Raw genomic sequence first — 19,436 nt, forward strand, 5'->3', positions numbered from 1 at the left:
CCTTTTTGGAAGGGGTCTGATTATTCTGTGTATTATTCTACTGTCACCTCATACAGCTTACAGCTTCAAATACACAAAATAGGCACATGTGTCTGAAAAATAAATGTCAGTAAATCAGTATTTAGGAAATAATACTTATGGCAGAAGATTCTCTACAGTTTGTAGGTGCGTTAAGTGTTCACGTAAGCAGTCACATTTATCTGTAAAAGCTGATTATTTTAGCCATCTTGCAACACTATATGAATGCATTATTATTTCATGATTTTGTTACGACACATAACAGCAGTTTTATAAAGGGGAATATAACATTTGTTTGTTGTCAGATTTCTTCCAAATATTATAAAAGTTTTTAGTAATTCCTCAGGTATTTTAAAAAAAGAAGTGACCTGAGAAAATACCCCAGACTTGATTTTTTAAAGGCATTTTCCCTATTTACGTGGTTTCATAAGTTTGTAAATGCTATAGTTTATTTTGTATAAAAATCTTTTTGTAAAAAAGGCCCAAAGTGCTCTTGTATGCAATATCTGATGTTCAAGTAGTATTAAATGAGATTTGGAAATGAGGTGTCAGAGACACAAGAGGGCTGCTTCAGAAACAGGCAATACAGAGGAAGGCACTGGAAGTCAGCTGCTGTTAGACAAACAGAGATAAAATTGAGCTAAGCGAGGACAGAGAATGTGTGTTGGGCTCAAATCCCTGAGCACTGCTGTGACATTGGAAAGTTTTTGACCGTGGAGAAGCTGGTGGGATTTTTGAAGCTGGAGATGAGTGGAGTTTTTAAAGGTGAAAATTCTGTCTGTACTGGATTCTGCACAACTTGAGAGATTGGGAGGGGAGAGAGAGGTTAATTTTAATGATCAAAACAAAAAGCAATGAGTCACAGTGCAGAAGCAGTATTGACAGACCATTTATGGAAAATATTCCTGAGGTCGTGAGAGGCTGGCAAATGGAATAAAAATGATAGTAAGAGAATGGTCACTATTTTCAGTAGTCAAGGAAAAGATTGAAGAAGATCACAGAAGGAAAACAGACAGAATGGAGTTACTTTGAGAAATACTTGGGAGACCAAGAAAATAATATTTTTAAAGTCAGTATTAATTTTGTGAGTACAGAATTATTTCTGCTGACTTATCCAGTCATCTAAAGTCTTGCCAGCTCCATAGGAAGGTGGAAAAGGAGCTAAGCCTCATAGAGGCAGAGGAATCTAAAAGTGAGGACAAAGATTTTGGGCTTTGGAAAGACCTTGATATCACCTAATTTTCTTCTCTTGCTCTGAGAAGGATTAAGGCTACTTGTACCATTTGTGATTGATGTTTGCCTAACAGCTCATAATGATAAAAATACTTGAAGACCTTCAGAAAAGAGGAAAAGAAGGAAGCACTGAATATTTATCACCACAATTTTGTGCTTTATTGAGAACATGTTTCTCTTTCTAACTCTTTTAACCTTTAGCTAATCTAATGCCAGTGCCCTCCAGAATAAACTGGTAGGTTAGCTAGTCCCTAATTTAAATCAGCTGCTAACAGTTCCATAGGCTTCTACCTGTGGACCTGTCCTGGGCTTTCCTGACACCATAAATCTCTGCTGCTTCCTGGGTATGTGATGCTGCTCTGTGCTTATTTTATAGATTTTATATTCATACATATATTGTATTTGGATAGGTTGTGTACTGGTAGCAACACTCTGTGCCCTGTCTGCACTTTACAGCAGGCCGTCTTCATCTGCCCTCCCAGCTGGTAGCTGTGGAGTTGACCAGATGATGAAGTCATATTAAGAGCTTCTGACTATCCTTGCTTTCCTGTGGAAAGGAAATGTTCTTGTGCCCAGCTTGTTCTCACATTGCAGCAAAGAGATCTGACTCACATCTGTCACCTTGTAAAGTCAAAAGTACGTGGAATTGATGACATGTACATTAAAATCTACAAGATAAATATACATTGTTTATGAAGAATGACTTTAAGTTCCAGATTTTAAATACATTTATGTATAATTTTAGACTTATAGTCTTCTAATGTAGAAAACGATGGCAGGTTTGGTTGCAGAGTGCTATTTACTGGGAATAACATTAGGCTGTAAACTTGTAATTTACGTCACATTAAAATGACTTTTTTTTCTTAGACAAAGAAAAAAACTCCAGCCCAGTTCCTTTACTGTTAATTAATGTCCTGCTCCATTTTTGCTTTTCCTCTTTTGGCTTTTACCCATCACAGATAGTGAGATACAACTGAGACGAGACATGGTCTTCTGTCAGAGCCTAGTGGCCACAGTCTGTGCGTTTTCAGAGCAGCTAATGGTGGCCTTAAATCAGATGTTTGACAACAACAAAGAATATGAAATGGAGACACTGGAGGCCAGCAGAAGGTGGTTGGAACAGATAGCCAGTGCAGGTCTTCTCCTTCATTTCCAGTCCCTGCTCTCACCTAACCTGGTAAGACTCCTCAAGTGGCGTGCTTGGTCACAGCTCATGTTTGTTCCCTGAACCAGGGGCATGGTTAAACAGTCCTAGTTATAAATGTGATTTTCAGTGCCCTTTGTGCTTAGCTTGTTACATAATTAGCTGGTATTTGGCAAGTTTGAGATTTAGGTAATTACAGATATGGGAAATGATTGTTTGTGATATGGAAAATATGTCTTCCAGAAAGACAGTATTATGTTTGAGTTAGTAGATAGTGAGTTTACCCTTGACTTCCCACCGCTATCATAGCTGTTCCCTAGGAGTGAATGTAGTATTAGGTGATAATCAGAACTTCAGTTTGGAGTAAGGAGCAATGCAAAATAAATGAAATACCTGATTTGGATAATTTTATCATTCCCTCCCCCCAAAAACAATAGGCCTGTAGTAGTTGAAGGACTAGACATGTTAGTCTGTTTTGCTCCTGTCATAGGGCAAATGCTGCTATTTCTTCACAAGGCTTGGCAAAGAGCCACAAGTTAAGAATCAATTAAAAAAGGGACATGGCCCTGTAGTCCTCTAATCCTCAGTTATCTGAAGTGCTTCTTCAGCTATTTAAGCTGCTTCTCACTGGTTCCTGTTAACCTGAAGAACTGTAAAGCGGTCTGCACGGTCTGCTCCATGGCAGTCTTCTCAGTCTCTGGAGTTGCTCACTGAAAGTAACTGATGTTGTACATCCTACTGTATAAAATCCCACGCAAATAACAGATGATGTTCCTGGTATCAAAGGTGGTCTTTCCTTGCCTTGTCTATCTTGGCAGCAAATTGCTGACAAGTTGACCTGATAAACTTTAGAAGCAGAATAGATCAATAAAAATTAAGCTATTTCTAAATCACAATCATAAAGTATTATTCTAGGGTATTGTTGGAGAGCATTGACTTGAGCTAGTGTGAGCAACTACCTCACAGGTAGTTGAGGTACTTACGTGGCCTTGCGTGGGACAGGGTATGTCAGGACGAGGTGTGCAGCTTAAAAACAGATAAAATCAGTGCCTGAGAGAAAGAGGAGGGTTTTTTATCCACATGAGGAGTGTGTGAAGACAGCATGGTCAGGGGAGCTTGGGCTCATGTCTTGAGTTTTGAATGCTTTTTAGCGCCGTGCAGCACCAACACATCCTGCTGCTGAAGTCCTCAGAGTTCAACGGTAAATTCAGTTGGTGCCTGTCTTATGTTTTTCCATGTGTTTAGTTGTCATGTTGTCCCAAAATAACTGTTGTCTTTGCAGCACTGAATACTTCTGTTTTTTCTTTCAAGATTGTAGAGATTTCCTTTGTAGTGAAAATGCATGCTACTTAGCTATTTTCATGTGGTCAGATACCAGCAGTATGCACTGTCGAATTGAAAATAAAATTAAATTCAGTCTCTTCTGTCAAACTGTTCTTAATAAAGGGAAAAGTATTTAAAGGCAACTTTTTCAATATCTTCTCAGCACTATTTTGCTTACAAATGATCCGTGTTATTTTAAACAAGGGTATTTGAAGGAAATTACACTCATTATGGCCAGAGTTCAGTAAAGAGTGAGCAGTTGTGCAAAGATTTCCCATGTTACTGAACGGTTTTCAGGCTATTCTGCTGATAAAACTGCTCTGCCCATAGAGACTTCATAAATTGAACCAGGAGACAAAATATTTCTGGCAGCTTTGCTTTTTCATAAGTACAAGGGGGGGATGTTATTTTACTATATAGATCAGGGAAAATAATGTGGGTTTTTTTCCTTTCTATAATTCAGTAAGCTATAGTTTATTCTCATTTTATAGGCAGCTAGTTTATTGTTCTTTGCCTTCCTACTGTTTTGGTTCTTAGAGGAGGGAAAATGCATGCCTCAGATTTCCATATGGCTCTTGCTAACTTAAGGTGCTAGGGGAGGGTTGTATAAAGAATAGAATTACTTTAAGTGATTATTGATTTCTGCTATAATTGCTCTCTATATATAACTGAAGGTAACCGTACTTGTAGATGACTATTTTCTTTTTTAAAGGTTCAGTAAAGCGTCCTGAGAAGTTAGTAATTTACTTCCTGAAGCTTTTTTGGTAAATTAGTCTGGATCTCTTTAGCTATCTATTTAGCTCAGGAGTACGCAGAGTGAACTGTAGGTGCAAATCAGAATATTGGCATATCTACATACTCGATTTGCATCTAGAGTTTTGTAGGTGAAGGTGCAAATCACCCTGAGCTGTACTCATTCTGAGCTAGTGGTTCAATTATTGGTGCTTAGAGTGGACATGATGAACTGGAACAGGCTGCCCAGGGAGGTTGCGGAGTCTCCTTCTCTGGAGATACTCAAAACCCGCCTGGACGTGACCCTGTGCAGCGTGCTCTAGGTGAACCTGCTTTGGCAGGGGGTTGGACTAGATGATCTCCAGAGGTCCCTTCCAACCCTTAACCATTCTGTGACTCAGGCTCTGTAACTCTCATCTGTTGTTTATAAATGGAATGCTAAAGTTATGGCATTTTTTTAAGAAAATTGCTTAAAAGAATAATTTGTTTTTCACATTTCCCCTCTGTTAATTTAGAAACTAGACCTGGTGTCAAAACAAGCTGTTGAAGTCTGATATCTTACATAAAGATTAATTATATTATTGTTTGATTAAAAGCCATGAGTTGTAATAGTAGCTATAAGTTACCTATTAATTTACTATGTGAAACGATAACATTCATTTAAATAATCTTAGACTAGTAATAAAAGGGAAAGTGCCAACAGAAACAAAGATATTTACATTATTTAGGAGTTAATTAGGTTTTACACTGCATCAGTGAAATGTTGCGCAACATTCTGTAGTTACTTTTATGTCCTGCTCATTTTTTTTTCTGGTAGGGAAAACATCTGGCTGAAATGACCATTTCATTTTTTCTTTTGCCTTTTTTAGGCCGATGAGCAAGCCATGCTAGAAGATACGTTGGTTGCACTGTTTGACTTGGAAAAAGTTACTTTTTACTTCAGACAATCAGAGCCAGAACCACTAGTTGCGAGTGAGTAATTATAATTAATATCTAGGCTTTACTGTTCAGAAGCATGTCCTGTATTTGTAACATTTTCCTCTCGTAGAACATTACCTCCCAGAGGGAATATTATATAACTTGGGATTATGGAGAATTAGTACATCTGTAGCTCTCCTAATATTCCTAGATTTCCTGAATAGAGCTAACATCAGTGACAATGCAGAACCATTATCTGGCAATGGCAGTAACCTTGGGGCAAAACTGTTTGCTTAACTGAATTTTCCATTGGGAGTATGTGACTGCATCAGGAAAGTCCCTGGAAGATCTATTTGTTATTGAAGAGTCATGTGTAAAATAAGCTTGAAGGTCTTAACAGAGACGTGCAACCGAGATGAGATGGAGAAGCATAAAAACCATTTAATTTTATCGTCTGAAAGACAAAGTAGATCTTGGAAGAGTAACTTGAAAGGAGACAGCAAATGCTATTAGGATAGCTTTAAATTGTGCAAGAAACTTCCTCTGAGACCTGCTGGTGCAGACTATCAGGGTCCTGAACCCTTCCTCCCAGTACTCGCCCAACTTGCAGGAAGGGACTGTCTTTGCAGTCTGCGGTTTATGCCTTCCACTCATTTTCAGCCACTCCTTTATTAATATGTTTTCAGCTAGTAAAGATCTTCCTCCAGTGAACTTTGTTTAGTGAGCAAAAAGCCCTAATGTTTTCCTAAGTCTCATAACTCCCCCGGGAAGGGAGAAAAGCATGTCTGCTTCACATCAAGCTTTTCTAAAACAATTCCCTTGCTGGATAGAGACCACACATGAGAGAACTTCTGCAGTAACCAAAACCAGAAGACACAAAGCTCCTCCACAAACCTGCCCATGCTCTGAAGAATTCAGCAGCACAGGGCTGGTAGCAGGTAGGAATTAGCCTATATAAGACCATATTTTTTTCTGTATAATTCAAGTAAGGACCCTGTTCAGAGTGTTTGTTTTAAAAAGAAGCCCTGCCAAGCCAGGTAAAAACATGAAACCAGAGTTACGGGAGGGCCTCCTGTTGGGGAGTTAACCCTGTGCCTTTGTCAGGAACTGTTCATATTGCCGTATCTTCCAACTGAGGTGGCTGTGCTAAAATGGAGATAAATGGAAAGTCCATGCATTCTAGGATTGTAATAAACTGTGTATTTCCTTTTGGTTTAAGTGCTGCCACCACAGTCATCCTGACTGTGGTTCCAGAACACAAGGAACTGGCAAATTTGTTTTTTCCATTTATGATTCTGCATAATCAATAAAAGAAAAAAAATTTTTCTGATTACCAAAAATAGTGGAAAATGTTCCTTTGGAATTGTTTCCATATATGTGTGAAATAATCTATGCACACAATGTAAAAACTACATAATAATATTATTAATGCAAATCACTAAATTTTATTGTTACTGCTTTCAATTTGGAGACTTATGTACGGAAACGATACATAAACAGGAAATACATACAAAGCTTAAATTGAAGTAAACTGACTTCCTCTGAGATGTAGCTAAATGGAGAATTTTCGTCAACTTTTGCTAATGGTCATTACATGTTAATCATCTGGCATAATACACACAATATATGTTGGGAAATCACTGTAACTGCAAAATGATACTGCTGGTTGCCCTGAACTCTACACCAATTCATGTATCACGACATTTAGCTTGTCAAAGTGTAATGAATTATGCTCTTATGGTTTTATGTATTCTACCATAATACATTCGTTTTCTCAGTTGAGTCCTGATTTTTAATAATAATTTAATGAATATGCTGGTAGCTACTGTATATTTACTTGTGTTCTGTCCCACACGAATCTGAGGAGAATCTGACACACTGATCTTATACATTGTGCACCTGAGGAAAGCATGTGAAATATGGCTGAAGGTATCCTTCTAGTGATTTCAAACTATGTGCTGTATGTAGACATTTCTTCAGATTTACAGGGAATACAAGCAGGATGTTGCCAACTACAATATTTACTTAGTATTTTTGCTGTCATTGACAGGCTGGCAAAGATGACAGTCACTGCTTTTCTGTTTCTTTACTTCCGGATAATGGATAGGCCAAAAGTGACAGCAGCAACACCAAGTATAATGTAAAATACTGCAAGTATTAGTTTTGTGTCTGCAGTGATTTTTATATAACTGTGTGAAATTTGGGTGCAATAGTTTCTGGAAAAGGATGTGTCATTGCTTTTAATGAAATAGTAACACTGACTGTATTCTTAGACGTACCAATCACATACCAAGCAGAAGGAAGCCGGCAAACCCTGAAGGTTTACTTCTACCTTGATAGTTACCATTTTGAACAGCTTCCTCAAAGGCTGAAGAATGGAGGGGGATTTAAAATCCACCCAGTACTTTTTTCACAAGGTAACTTGAGTTTTAATTTTTTTTCACCCCCAATTCTTTCACATAATATTTAACTCTCTTTAAAACCTTACTTACTCACTCTGGTTTAAATCCTTTGTAATTATAAGGCCACAATGTTTATCACAGAATCACAGAATGGTTAGGGTTGGAAGGGACCTCTGGAGATCATCTAGTCCAACCCCCTGCCACAGCAGGTTCCCCTAGACCACATTGCACAGGGTCATGTCCAGGTGGGTTTTGAGACTCCCCAACCTCCCTGGGCAGCCTGTCCCAGTGCTCTGTCACCCTCAAAGTAAAGAAGTTTTTTCTTATATTCAGATGGAACTTCCCATGTTTCAGTTTGTGCCCGTTGTCCCTTGTCCTGTCACTGGGCACCACTGAGAAGAGTCTGGCCCCATCCTCTTGACACCTGCCCTTAAGGTATTTGTAAGCATTGATAAGATCCCCCCTCAGTCTTTTCTTCTCCAGGCTAAACAGACCCTGTTCCCTCAGCCTCTCCTCATAAGGAAGATGCCCCAGTCCTCTGATCATCTTTGTAGCCCTCCGCTGGCCTCTCTCCAGTAGTTCCTTATCTTTCTTGAACTGGGGGGCCCAGAACTGCACACAGTACTCCAGGTGTGGCCTCACTAGGGCAGTGTAGAGGGGGAGGATAACCTTCCTCGTCCTGCTGGCCAAACTCTTCCTAATGAACCCCAGGATACCATTGGCCTTCTTGGCCACAAGGGCACAGTGTTGGCTCATGGTGAACTTGTTGTCCACCAGGACTCCCAAGTCTTTCTCCACAGAGCTGCTTTCCAGCAGGTCAACCCCCAACCTGTACTGGTGCATGGGGTTATTCCTCCCTAGGTGTAGGACCCTACAGTTGCCTTTGTTGAACTTCATGAGGTTCCTCTCTGCCCAGCTCTCCAGCCTGTCCAGGTCTCACTGAATGGCAGCACAGCCTTCTGGTGTATCAGCCACTCCTCTCAGTTTTGTGTCATCAGCAAACTTGCTGAGGGTACACTCCGTCCCTTTGACCAGATCATTGATGAAAAAGTTAAACAGGATTGGACCCAGTACTGACCCCTGGGGAACACCACTAGCTACAGGCCTCCAGCTAGACTCAGCACCGCTGACCACAACCCTCTGAGCTCTGCCATTCAGACAGTTCTCAATCCACGTCACTGTCCACTTAACTAAGCCACATTTCCTGAGCTTTCCTATGAGGATGTTGTGGGAGACAGTGTCAAAAGCCTTGCTGAAGTCAAGGTAGACAACATCCACTGCTCTCCCCTCATCTACCTGGCTGGTCATGTCCTCATAGAAGGCCATCAGATTAGTCAAGCAGATTTCCCCTTGGTGAATCCATGTTGACTACTCCTGATAATTTTCTTTTCCGCCACATGCTTAGAGATGGCATCCAGAGTGAGCTGTTCCATCAGCTTTCCAGGGATGGAAGTGAGGCTGACCGGCCTGTAGTTGCCTGGGTCCTCCTTCTTGCCTATATATGAGTCCTTCTTCTTGCCTTTATATTTAAATGCATTGTTTAATGTGGGCATTTATTGAGAACTTTGAATTAAAATGTGAATTTAAGAATGCTGAGATTTGTGATAGAAAAATAGAGGCATGGGTATACATTTCTAAGTTTATATCTGTTATTTGATTCCAACAGCAAAGAATGAATCCTCTTTCATCAATAGTGTTTTATTCTTTGTAGACATTAGTGGCCAGTAGTGAGATCATGAAACTTGCTTTTAAAAGTGTTTGGCATTCTAAATGCTGTCGTAATCTTTTCCTGTTACTTCAAATTTAAGGACTAAATTTTTACCCCCTGAGAATTCTGTCTCTTTAAAATGTTATGAAGACTTAAATAACTTTTTCAGGCTTTTGTAGTTATGACACTGCAAACGTTACCGAAGTGATGAATGGTGGCGCTGGATGCTCAGACTGTTCATAAATTGCAGGCAGCCTGCATTAGCTGCAGTGTCATTACAGTCATCAGGAGCGTGGTGAAATGGTGAATGCGAGGTGCTGATTGCCTTGAGCTGCCTTTGATTTCAGAGGCAGCTGAAAGTACTCCATACCTTGTGAAAAGCTTCCAGGGTCTGTGTGGAATAGGCAGAAGTCAAGCATACAAATGAGGGTTTCGAGGAGGGTTTGGTCTCTGACAGATAAGGAAGATGTAAAAGAAAATAGCAAACAGTAAGATACATGAAGAAATAGCTGAACTTACTGTAAACTTAAAGCACACAATTTTTTAAAAAAAGCAAGATCTCTGAAGTCTGATTTTTAAACAAACTAATAAAGACAGACCAGTGGATTTCTTTTGAATAGATTGATTTCAGTCATAGGGGAAAGTGAGAACACTGAGCAGGAGACACATTTCAGTAGAGCAGACAAAAAGGCACGTGAAAGACAACAGAAAATACCTCGGTTCAGATGAAATTCTGGAAATACTAATTTTTATAGATTCAAGAGGGGATTCAGCATGCTGCAGAATTTATTTTGCAGAGTTTTTTCCCTTTCTGTTTCCAGAAGCCCAAAATATTTGAGTCTTAGGATAGCATCTTTGTAGTCAGCTAAAGGAAAAGGGCTGAGATTGATTCAAGTGTTACATCTGCTTAATAATTTTGAGTAATATAGAAGATTTTTTATCATACCAAATTTCTTTAATTTTCAAGGATTCCCCTCCAAAATAGTCCATTAGACTCCAAGAATAAGGAGTCCTGGGTAAGAAATTAAATCCTAGTGTTTTAAATCATTAGTTTGTTGGGGTTTTTTTTAACTCATTAATGAGTGAATTTGGATTCTATTTTTTACCTCCTTCCTATGAGGTTTACCTGAGCTGCCATCAAACTAACTCAGTAGATCCCCATGTTTAACTGAAATTTATTAGCTACCAATGTAGAGATATTCTGTAAGTTCCTCTGTGAATTCTTAATTCCCAAGCTTAACAGAGCTAAGCTCTTTCCTGCCTAAAAAGCAATGGTTTATGGTGTTTTCAAATGGATCATTTAGAAAATAATGTTTTTGGAATACTTTATCAAAGGCACAAAGTACACACCAGTCTGTTTATCTCTGTTGCTCTGTTCTGGCTTGCATAGCACCATGCCTAAATTTACAAGTCTATATATTTGCAGGATTGGTACTCTAGACATTTTTAAAAGTTTTAAAATGTTTAGCCAGGCTATATTATGTATCCCTCCACTTGTAAAAACAGTTTTATGCAACCATATACTTAAGCATGTACATTCAGAAGGATCCTGATTTGCAGGACTGGGGCCTGAGAATGTTGAGATACTGCTCTTGGCATTCAAATTTCTTTATTTCCTACATTAGAATTGAGATTTCAGTGATAAATAAGCTTGATTAAAAGACACTTTATTTAAAATAAAAATTCAGTTTATTTAAAATTGCTACTTAGTCTCTTAATTATGTAGGGTTTTTTAATTTTTTAGTTTTTCACAGAATCCTAGAATAATTCAGATTGGAAGGGACCTCAGGAGGTCTCTAGTCCAACCTCCTGCTCATAGAAGCATCAGCTGTGACATCAGACCAGCTTGCTCAGGTGTTTATCAAGTAGGATCTTGAAAACACCCAAGGACAGAAACTGCACAACCTCTTGGGTAACCTGTTCCTCTACTTGACTACTCTAATGGTGAAAAAGTGTTTTCTTTCTATTGAGTTGAAGCGTCTCTTCTTTCAATTTCTGTCCATTGCCTCTTGTCCTGCCAGTGTGCACCATTGTGAAGAGCCTGGCTCTGTCTTCTTGTTGACCACCTGATAGCTAATGGCACCTGGCTAGTAGGTCCCCCCCCTCAAGCCATCACTTGTACAGGCTGAACAAGCTCAGGTCCCTCAGCCTCTCCTCACAGAGCATTTCCTCCACCCCATGACCATCTTGGTGGCCCTCTGCTGAACTCTTTCCAGTTGATCAACAGCTTTTGTGTACTGTGGGGCCCAAAACTAGACACAGTATTCAAGATGCTGTCTCATGAGTGTTGAGTAAAGTGAGGACAAGCACTTCTTTCAGTCGACAGGCCATGCTTATATTAAACAGTTTAGGATGCTCTTGGCCTTCTTGGTTGCCAGAGAACACTGCAGGTTCATGTTCAGCTTGCTATCTAACATGACCCTGAGGTCCTCTCAGCAGAGCTGCTCTTTAGGCTCTACCTTCCCAGATGCAGGACTTGGCATTTGCCCTTGTTCAGTTTCACAAGTTTCCTGCTGGCCCATTCCTCCAGCCTGTCTAGGTCCCTCTTTAGGTGGCCCTGCACTTGAGTATATCCACCACTTCTCCCAATTTGCTATTAGCTGCAAACTTGACTTACCTCCTCCAGGTCAGTGATAAAGATGTTGAACAATATAGATCCCTGTGGTATTCTGCATAAATGGGCCCCTAGGTAGACCATGTCCCATTAGCTACTACCCATTGAGCTTACCCATCCTTCCGGGTTTTTTTCCCATTCAGTTGTCTATGCATTCAGACCATAATATCCTAACTTGGATTCAAGAATGATATAGAAGACATGTTTGTAAGGAAAGCTTCCTTACAAAAGAGCTTTCTAATATATCAGGTAGAAAAATGTTAAACTCTTCGAAAAGGGGGAAGCCAAAGCACACACACTGTGGGATTCCCTGCGAGCACCCGTGAGCATGGCCCCCGCGGTGCATGTAGAGGCAGAACTGTGTGCTCCCGGCAGTCCCGACAGATGACTGAGTTTCCTGGATGGATAATCTAATTGCCTAAAACCAACTTTATGCCAGTAAAATAAGCATTATGGATTATCACCTCTGTTTGCACTAACATGCTATATAAATGGAGTTCACCAGATATTTTTGTGTCAGGTTTCTGGTGTGACTTAGCACCAAGGAAGTTAAGAAGCAAGTCTTGACTGTTGAAATTTTCGCACAGAAGCAGAATTACAAACTCTGAAAGCACAGAAGGGGAGTGCAATTTGCATGTTCTTTCACAATGAATTATTTATTTATTAACTGGTCATATTAAGCAGTACAAGCGGAATTAATATTCTGTGTGCAGCTGAAGCTGTAAGACAGCAGCATGTTTCCATCAGAACTCTGCTTATGGCTTGCATTTTCTGGTATGGTGGTGAATTTTTAGAATGTGCTTGGATTGTTTAAGTGGCAATATTCCTAATTGTAAAATCTTTAATGCTTCTCCCCCAAAAAATTATTTCACCAAGAGCCTATGTTTTATGTTATGATAAGATTAACCTCTTAATGTGAAGATCTTGATTTTTCCAGTCCAAGTTTTCTTGAGAACCTTTCAAACACTTGATGTGACTTGGCTAAAGAAAAGGTTAAACTTCCCTGAGTACCTAAAACAGGCTGGGGGAATGTTCTATTTTTCTTTCTTTTTTTTTTGAAAACTATTGTTAGAAGAGCATCCCAAAATGGAATAATAGTGCATTTGTTTTTTCCTCCTTTTAATTTCTGTTTAATAATCGTATGAGAAGGACATATGATCCTTCCTTTAATGGAAGTCTTTGTTTAGTTCCTGAGCTCTTGTAGCAATATTCATCCTTGCTTTGGTGAAGCAGATATAACAAAGGTGGACATAGTCAAGTATTTGACATTAGAAACATACCTGATCCCTGAAAAGGAGCTTATAGGGCATTTTCAGAGACCCAGAGAGGTTTGCTTTACTTGATCCAGAAAAAGGCATTCACATTATCAGTGGGAATAACTAGAGGTTCAGGTCCTCCACATCTCCCAAAATTTGGCTTCGTAAGTTGTTAGGTCTCCTTCTGTGAAAGTAGCTGGTACATTAATCCTTTCTTTCCTCTACCCCAGCTCATTCTACTGTTTTCTTCCTGGATATATCAGACCTAAAAACCACATTTATATTCACAGGGCAGGAGTACTTTAATTAGAGCAATGGAACTCAAACTAGCACTCTCCTTTGTATTTTCCACAGGGCAAGAAATATAATTTTTCTTGTAAATGAAATCTTAGAGAGATCTGTATGAATTTGATGACATACGGAAACAGCTCAGCAATCCACAGTGGGGTCACAGTCTCAAGGTTAAAAAGTAATTCACTAGTGTGTGAACAAAGCTACAAAGAAGGTGAATACTAAATATTTAATACTGATTTTTTTTTTTTTTCCTCCATTCTCATTTCTCTTTTCACAGCGTTAGAGAGCATGGAGGGATATTATTACAGAGACAGTGTCTCAGTGGAAGAATTTCAAGCTCAGATTAATGCAGTTTCACTAGAAAAAGTCAAGCAGTACAACCAGAAACTACGGTGGGTAATAAACCAACATTCCTGACATTTGTTTACCAAGTTCTGCTTTTCAACTCAGTTTCTGTGACACATCTTTAAACTGAAGTATGTCGTATGGTGGTTGTTTTTTGGTGCATGATTGAATAAGATTGAAGATTCATGGTTCTGACTTTTTTGATTCCTGCACTGTTAAGTTACTTTTTAAAAAACTGTTTTCCCATGAAAGCTATAGCTGTAATTGCCTCCAGGTTGTTGGACTAATGCCTATAGAAAAGGAAATGTCTGCTTGATCACACATGGAGTATCAGAATTGCCTAAACATTATGATCTGATTTTGCAGACCATTTTTACCTAATTCCTACAGAATAGGAGTTAAAAAAATAGTGTGGTTTTCCTCAAAGCTGAGCATCTTCCTCCCCACCCCCCACCATACTAATGGGAATATAAACGTATTTGGATACTTGTATAACCTTCAGGTATGGATTACAGAGTGCATACTTGCCAGTATATGTAAAAATTATGCAGCTGTGTATTTTCAGTAAGTATTTCATTAAGAAGTTACACATAAAGGCATAATTTCTGGTATACAAAATAATCTGTTAGTTATGAAGTAAAATAATGAAGATGTGTACATAGACCACTGTTGCATCTCACTGTATCTGTGAAAAACACCTGTCTGAGTACACTTACTTGCACATGAGCTGAAGAAAAAGGGTGCAAAGAACTGCAGTAAAAACACATCTGTTAACTTTTAAAATTCTTGAATCAGGTGGAAACACTACCAGTTCACTAGAACTGTTAGGCGGCTTTTAAAAGCAGCAGAGAACAGGAGCTAAAAAAAGAGGTTAAGGACAGTGGAGAAGGGGAAAGAGATAAATGAGGGTCTATCTTTCCAGTTCTTTCAGCTATTGGCCCACTCCTGTCTTCATGAATCTTACAAAAGTATTTCTTGTGTTATCAAAGCAGTGGACTTTCTAGATTCTGTTTTAATCTAAGCAGTACTATAGCAAAAGTGATTTTAAAACCAGTTGTATTCAGTGAGTACTGTATATTTCATTTTTTTGTGACTTCTGTGTCAGTGCACTTCTATGTTAATGACAAATGTAGTATTTATTTAGTCTGTTTTCCACCTTCTTGTATTAGTACTTCCTATTTGGAAAAAAAAGGTTCCTCCTGACTATTTGTTTGACAAGGCTTGTGTTATAAATCAGTTTTACAGAAAGGTTTGGTCATGCCAGTATGTGGCCTAGATGAAGTCAGCTAGTGTTGGCAAGAGATTTCTATCAGTTGGACAAGGCAAGACTTTTTCTGCTGTTTTTTCTATGAATAGGTCAAATTTAGCCCCCATGAAAATCCTTAAAAGAAATTGTTCCTGACCTTATGCTCTAATGTTCCCTGACCTTGCTTACCTCGTGTGTTAGGAGCTCCATTCATGCTGCGACTCTAATGAGGTACATTCCACTTACGGTGTTGTGACTCACAGCTCTGATCAGTTGCTAACCTCCAAGGCCTAGTTTTGCAAGAAGTCACTATGAAAAAGTTAGCATTCAACAAAAATTACCATGGGTAGCTCTGTCCAGTCACAAGAACAGGAAAATTTTGGATTTTTTCCAGCCATCTCATGTCTGATGAGAACATTCAGTAACTGATTTTTTTGTTTTCTTTCTGGTGAACTCTATCCGTTTCTTAAATGAGGCACAAACAGCTTCAGGAATTCACTGACATAATGTGAAGAGGAAAAACAGAAAAGCAGATGCTTCGTGCTTGTTCTGCCATGTGCTAGCCTGTGTAGGTGTTTGGCCAGGAGAAACTAATAAAGTAACTACAGCAGCAAAAGATATTAACATTTGGATAATTGCTCTAAAGAAGAACAAAAAAGTGAAACTGAATATTCCCTGGAAACATACTCAAGTGCAGTAATACTATCTTAAACTTTTCAAGTGGAAGAAATCCCTCCATGCAGAACCACCTAATCAGTAATAAAATAAGTCATTCAAGACACAATCCATAAACTATTCTTTCTCCATAGAAAAGGAATGCATGGCTTGCTTGTGAAATGACCGTCTGATGACCATCTTTTAAACTCTCCGTCACTACAGCAGTGGAAGGTAAATGAAAATCAGCAAAAGAAAAACTAGTGGGAGAAGAGGATGGGGACTAGTGGGAATGAAACCACTGGTTGTCAGTGACACTGCAGCCGAGCCATCCGTTGATGAGAACTCTTGATACAAGTTCAGCTTCTCTTATTCCTGATGCATTTAGATACTAATGCTCTAATAATGTGAAACAGATGAGACCACTTTGTTGTGTATGGTCCCTCTTGCAAACACAGATGTTGGCCTAATTTGGGATGTACCCAAGCAGGACAGTAAAATTAAAAATGAGTAATACCTTTGCTCAGCTTCTTCTGAATTTCTTGTGGTAAATTCTTGTTAAAGTTTGAGTACATAGAACATTTTTGACGAGTGTGGTGTTTTTTGGGTGACAAATCTGATACTGATGTACACCTTAAAAGAATTCATTTACAAATTATTTATTTGAATGAATCAAAAGATATAATAAATTTTTAGTGGATTTCAGGAAAGATAACCTTTATCCATCATATAAAGTCAAGAAGCTGAATCCTTGCTTTTATTGCAAAATTCATTTGTAACCATGGAACTGTGACCAGCTTTTCCGCAGTATCAGAAGTATCAGCAGAGGATAAAAAGAAGGCGGAGTTACTGAATGCCTTCTTTGCCTCTGTCTATACTGTTGGAGGCTGTCCTGAGGAGCCCCGGACCCCTGAGGCCTCAGAAGAAGTCAGGATAGAGGAGGAATCTGTCTTGGTAGATGAGGGCTGGGTCAGGGACCAATTAAGCAATCTGGACATCCATAAATCCATGGGCCCTGATGGGATGCACCCGCGGGTACTGAGGGAGCTGGCGGAAGTCATTGCTAGGCCACTCTCCATCATCTTTGCTAAGTCGTGGGCAACAGGAGAGGTGCCTGAGGACTGGAGGAAAGCGAATGTCACTCCAGTCTTCAAAAAGGGCAAGAAGGAGGACCCGGGTAACTATAGACCGGTCAGCCTCACCTCCATCCCCGGAAAGGTGATGGAACAACTTGTTCTTGATGCTGTCTCTAGGCACATCAAGGATAGGGGGATCATTAGGGGCACTCAACATGGCTTCACCAAAGGGAAGTCTTGCTCAACCAACTTGATAGCCTTTTATGAGGATGTAACCCGGTGGATAGATGATGGTAAAGCTGTGGATGTGGTCATTCTCGATTTCAGTAAAGCGTTTGACACGGTCTCCCACAGCATCCTCGCAGCTAAACTGGGGAAGTGTGGTCTGGATGATCGGGTAGTGAGGTGGATTGTGAACTGGCTGAAGGAAAGAAGCCAGAGAGTGGTGGTCAATGGGACAGAGTCCAGTTGGAGGCCTGTGTCTAGAGGAGTCCCGCAAGGGTCGGTACTGGGACCAGTTCTATTCAATATATTCATTAATGACTTGGATGAGGGATTAGAGTGCGCTGTCAGCAAGTTCGCTGATGACACAAAACTGGGAGGAGTGGCTGACGCACCGGAAGGCTGCGCAGCCATTCAGAGAGACCTGGACAGGCTGGAGAGTTGGGCGGGGAGAAATTTAATGAAATATAACAAGGGCAAGTGTAGAGTCCTGCATCTGGGCAAGAACAACCCCATGTACCAGTACAAGTTGGGGGCAGAGCTGTTGGAGACCAGCGTAGGGGAAAGGGACCTGGGGGTCCTAGTGGACAGCAGGATGACCATGAGCCAGCAGTGTGCCCTTGTGGCCAAGAAGGCCAATGGCATCCTGGGGTGTATTAGAAGGGGTGTGGTCAGCAGGTCGAGAGAGGTTCTCCTCCCCCTCTACTCTGCCCTGGTGAGGCCGCATCTGGAGTATTGTGTCCAGTTCTGGGCCCCTCAGTTCAAGAAGGACAGGGAACTGCTAGAGAGAGTCCAGCGCAGAGCCACGAAGATGATTAAGGGAGTGGAACATCTCCCTTATGACGAGAGGCTGAGGGAGCTGGGTCTCTTTAGCTTAGAGAAGAGGAGACTGAGGGGTGACCTCATTAATGTTTATAAATATGTAAAGGGCAAGTGTCAAGAGGATGGAGCCAGGCTCTTCTCAGTGACATCCCTTGACAGGACAAGGGGCAATGGGTGCAAGCTGGAACACAGGAGGTTCCACTTAAATATGAGGAAAAACTTCTTTACGGTGAGGGTGACCGAACACTGGAACAGGCTGCCCAGAGAGGTTGTGGAGTCTCCTTCTCTGGAGACATTCAAAACCCGCCTGGACGCGTTCCTGTGTGATATGGTCTAGGCAATCCTGCCCTGGCAGGGGGATTGGACTAGATGATCTTTCGAGGTCCCTTCCAATCCCTAACATTCTGTGTGATTCTGTGTAATAAATCCAGGTGCAAAATTGTCCTACTTGACACTGATTTAAACATCATAAGAGCTTCTCTCTTTCATGGTTCTTGCTTTGGGGCTTTTGCAAATGCTACCTCACCTATGAAATAGTAATGATAAGATTACCATTTTTATGAAAATGCATGAAAGACAGTAGAAAATCAGTTATATAATTTCATGCTTATGTGGAATGGAGAGAATGTCCCTCCATCTTCTGTAATAGACTTAACCCTAGCTATTTGAATCTAATTAATAATATAAGGGAACTTTTATTGTAAGGCCAGCTAAAATTGAGTTTTTCTACAATTCCTGTGGCAACATCCCCTACCCCAGCAATATGTAGGAAGTCCTTTATCGGAATAAAGATGTTATTTTTTTTAAAAAAAAAAACAGTTCCTGGTTTATGAAATTTCTGAAACTGCTGGCAAATCTTCAGCATCTGGCCCACAATTATTCTTAATTGTGCTGGATTTCTTTTTCGCGGTCGGCCAGATTGCACTTATTTTTATAGTTCACAGAATCACAGAATCACAGAATGTTAGGGATTGGAAGGGACCTCGAAAGATCATCTAGTCCAATCCCCCTGCCGGAGCAGGATTGCCTAGACCATATCACACAGGAACGCGTCCAGGCGGGTTTTGAATGTCTCCAGAGAAGGAGACTCCACGACCTCTCTGGGCAGCCTGTTCCAGTGTTCGGTCACCCTCACCGTAAAGAAGTTTTTCCTCATATTTAAGTGGAACCTCCTGTGTTCCAGCTTGCACCCATTGCCCCTTGTCCTGTCAAGGGATGTCACTGAGAAGAGCCTGGCTCCATCCTCTTGACACTTGCCCTTTACATATTTATAAACATTAATGAGGTCACCCCTCAGTCTCCTCTTCTCTAAGCTAAAGAGACCCAGCTCCCTCAGCCTCTCGTCATAAGGGAGATGTTCCACTCCCTTAATCATCTTCGTGGCTCTGCGCTGGACTCTCTCTAGCAGTTCCCTGTCCTTCTTGAACTG

The 19,436-nt window shown here is 40.3% G+C and overlaps 1 protein-coding gene across 2 annotated transcripts in view; it reads left to right on the top strand.

Moving 5' to 3' along the window:
* PREX2 (phosphatidylinositol-3,4,5-trisphosphate dependent Rac exchange factor 2) overlaps nt 1-19,436 on the top strand; it is a 199,009-nt gene that overhangs the window by 130,598 nt on the left and 48,975 nt on the right. For both annotated transcript variants that reach the window (XM_068396145.1, XM_068396146.1), the window contains exons 33-36: nt 2,211-2,428; nt 5,320-5,422; nt 7,642-7,785; nt 13,920-14,034. In XM_068396145.1, the coding sequence (XP_068252246.1) occupies nt 2,211-2,428; nt 5,320-5,422; nt 7,642-7,785; nt 13,920-14,034 (580 nt within the window). The remainder of the gene's footprint in view (nt 1-2,210; nt 2,429-5,319; nt 5,423-7,641; nt 7,786-13,919; nt 14,035-19,436) is intronic.

Source organism: Nyctibius grandis, chromosome 3 (genome assembly GCF_013368605.1).
Source record: "Nyctibius grandis isolate bNycGra1 chromosome 3, bNycGra1.pri, whole genome shotgun sequence".
Taxonomy (NCBI): Eukaryota; Metazoa; Chordata; class Aves; order Nyctibiiformes; family Nyctibiidae; genus Nyctibius; species Nyctibius grandis.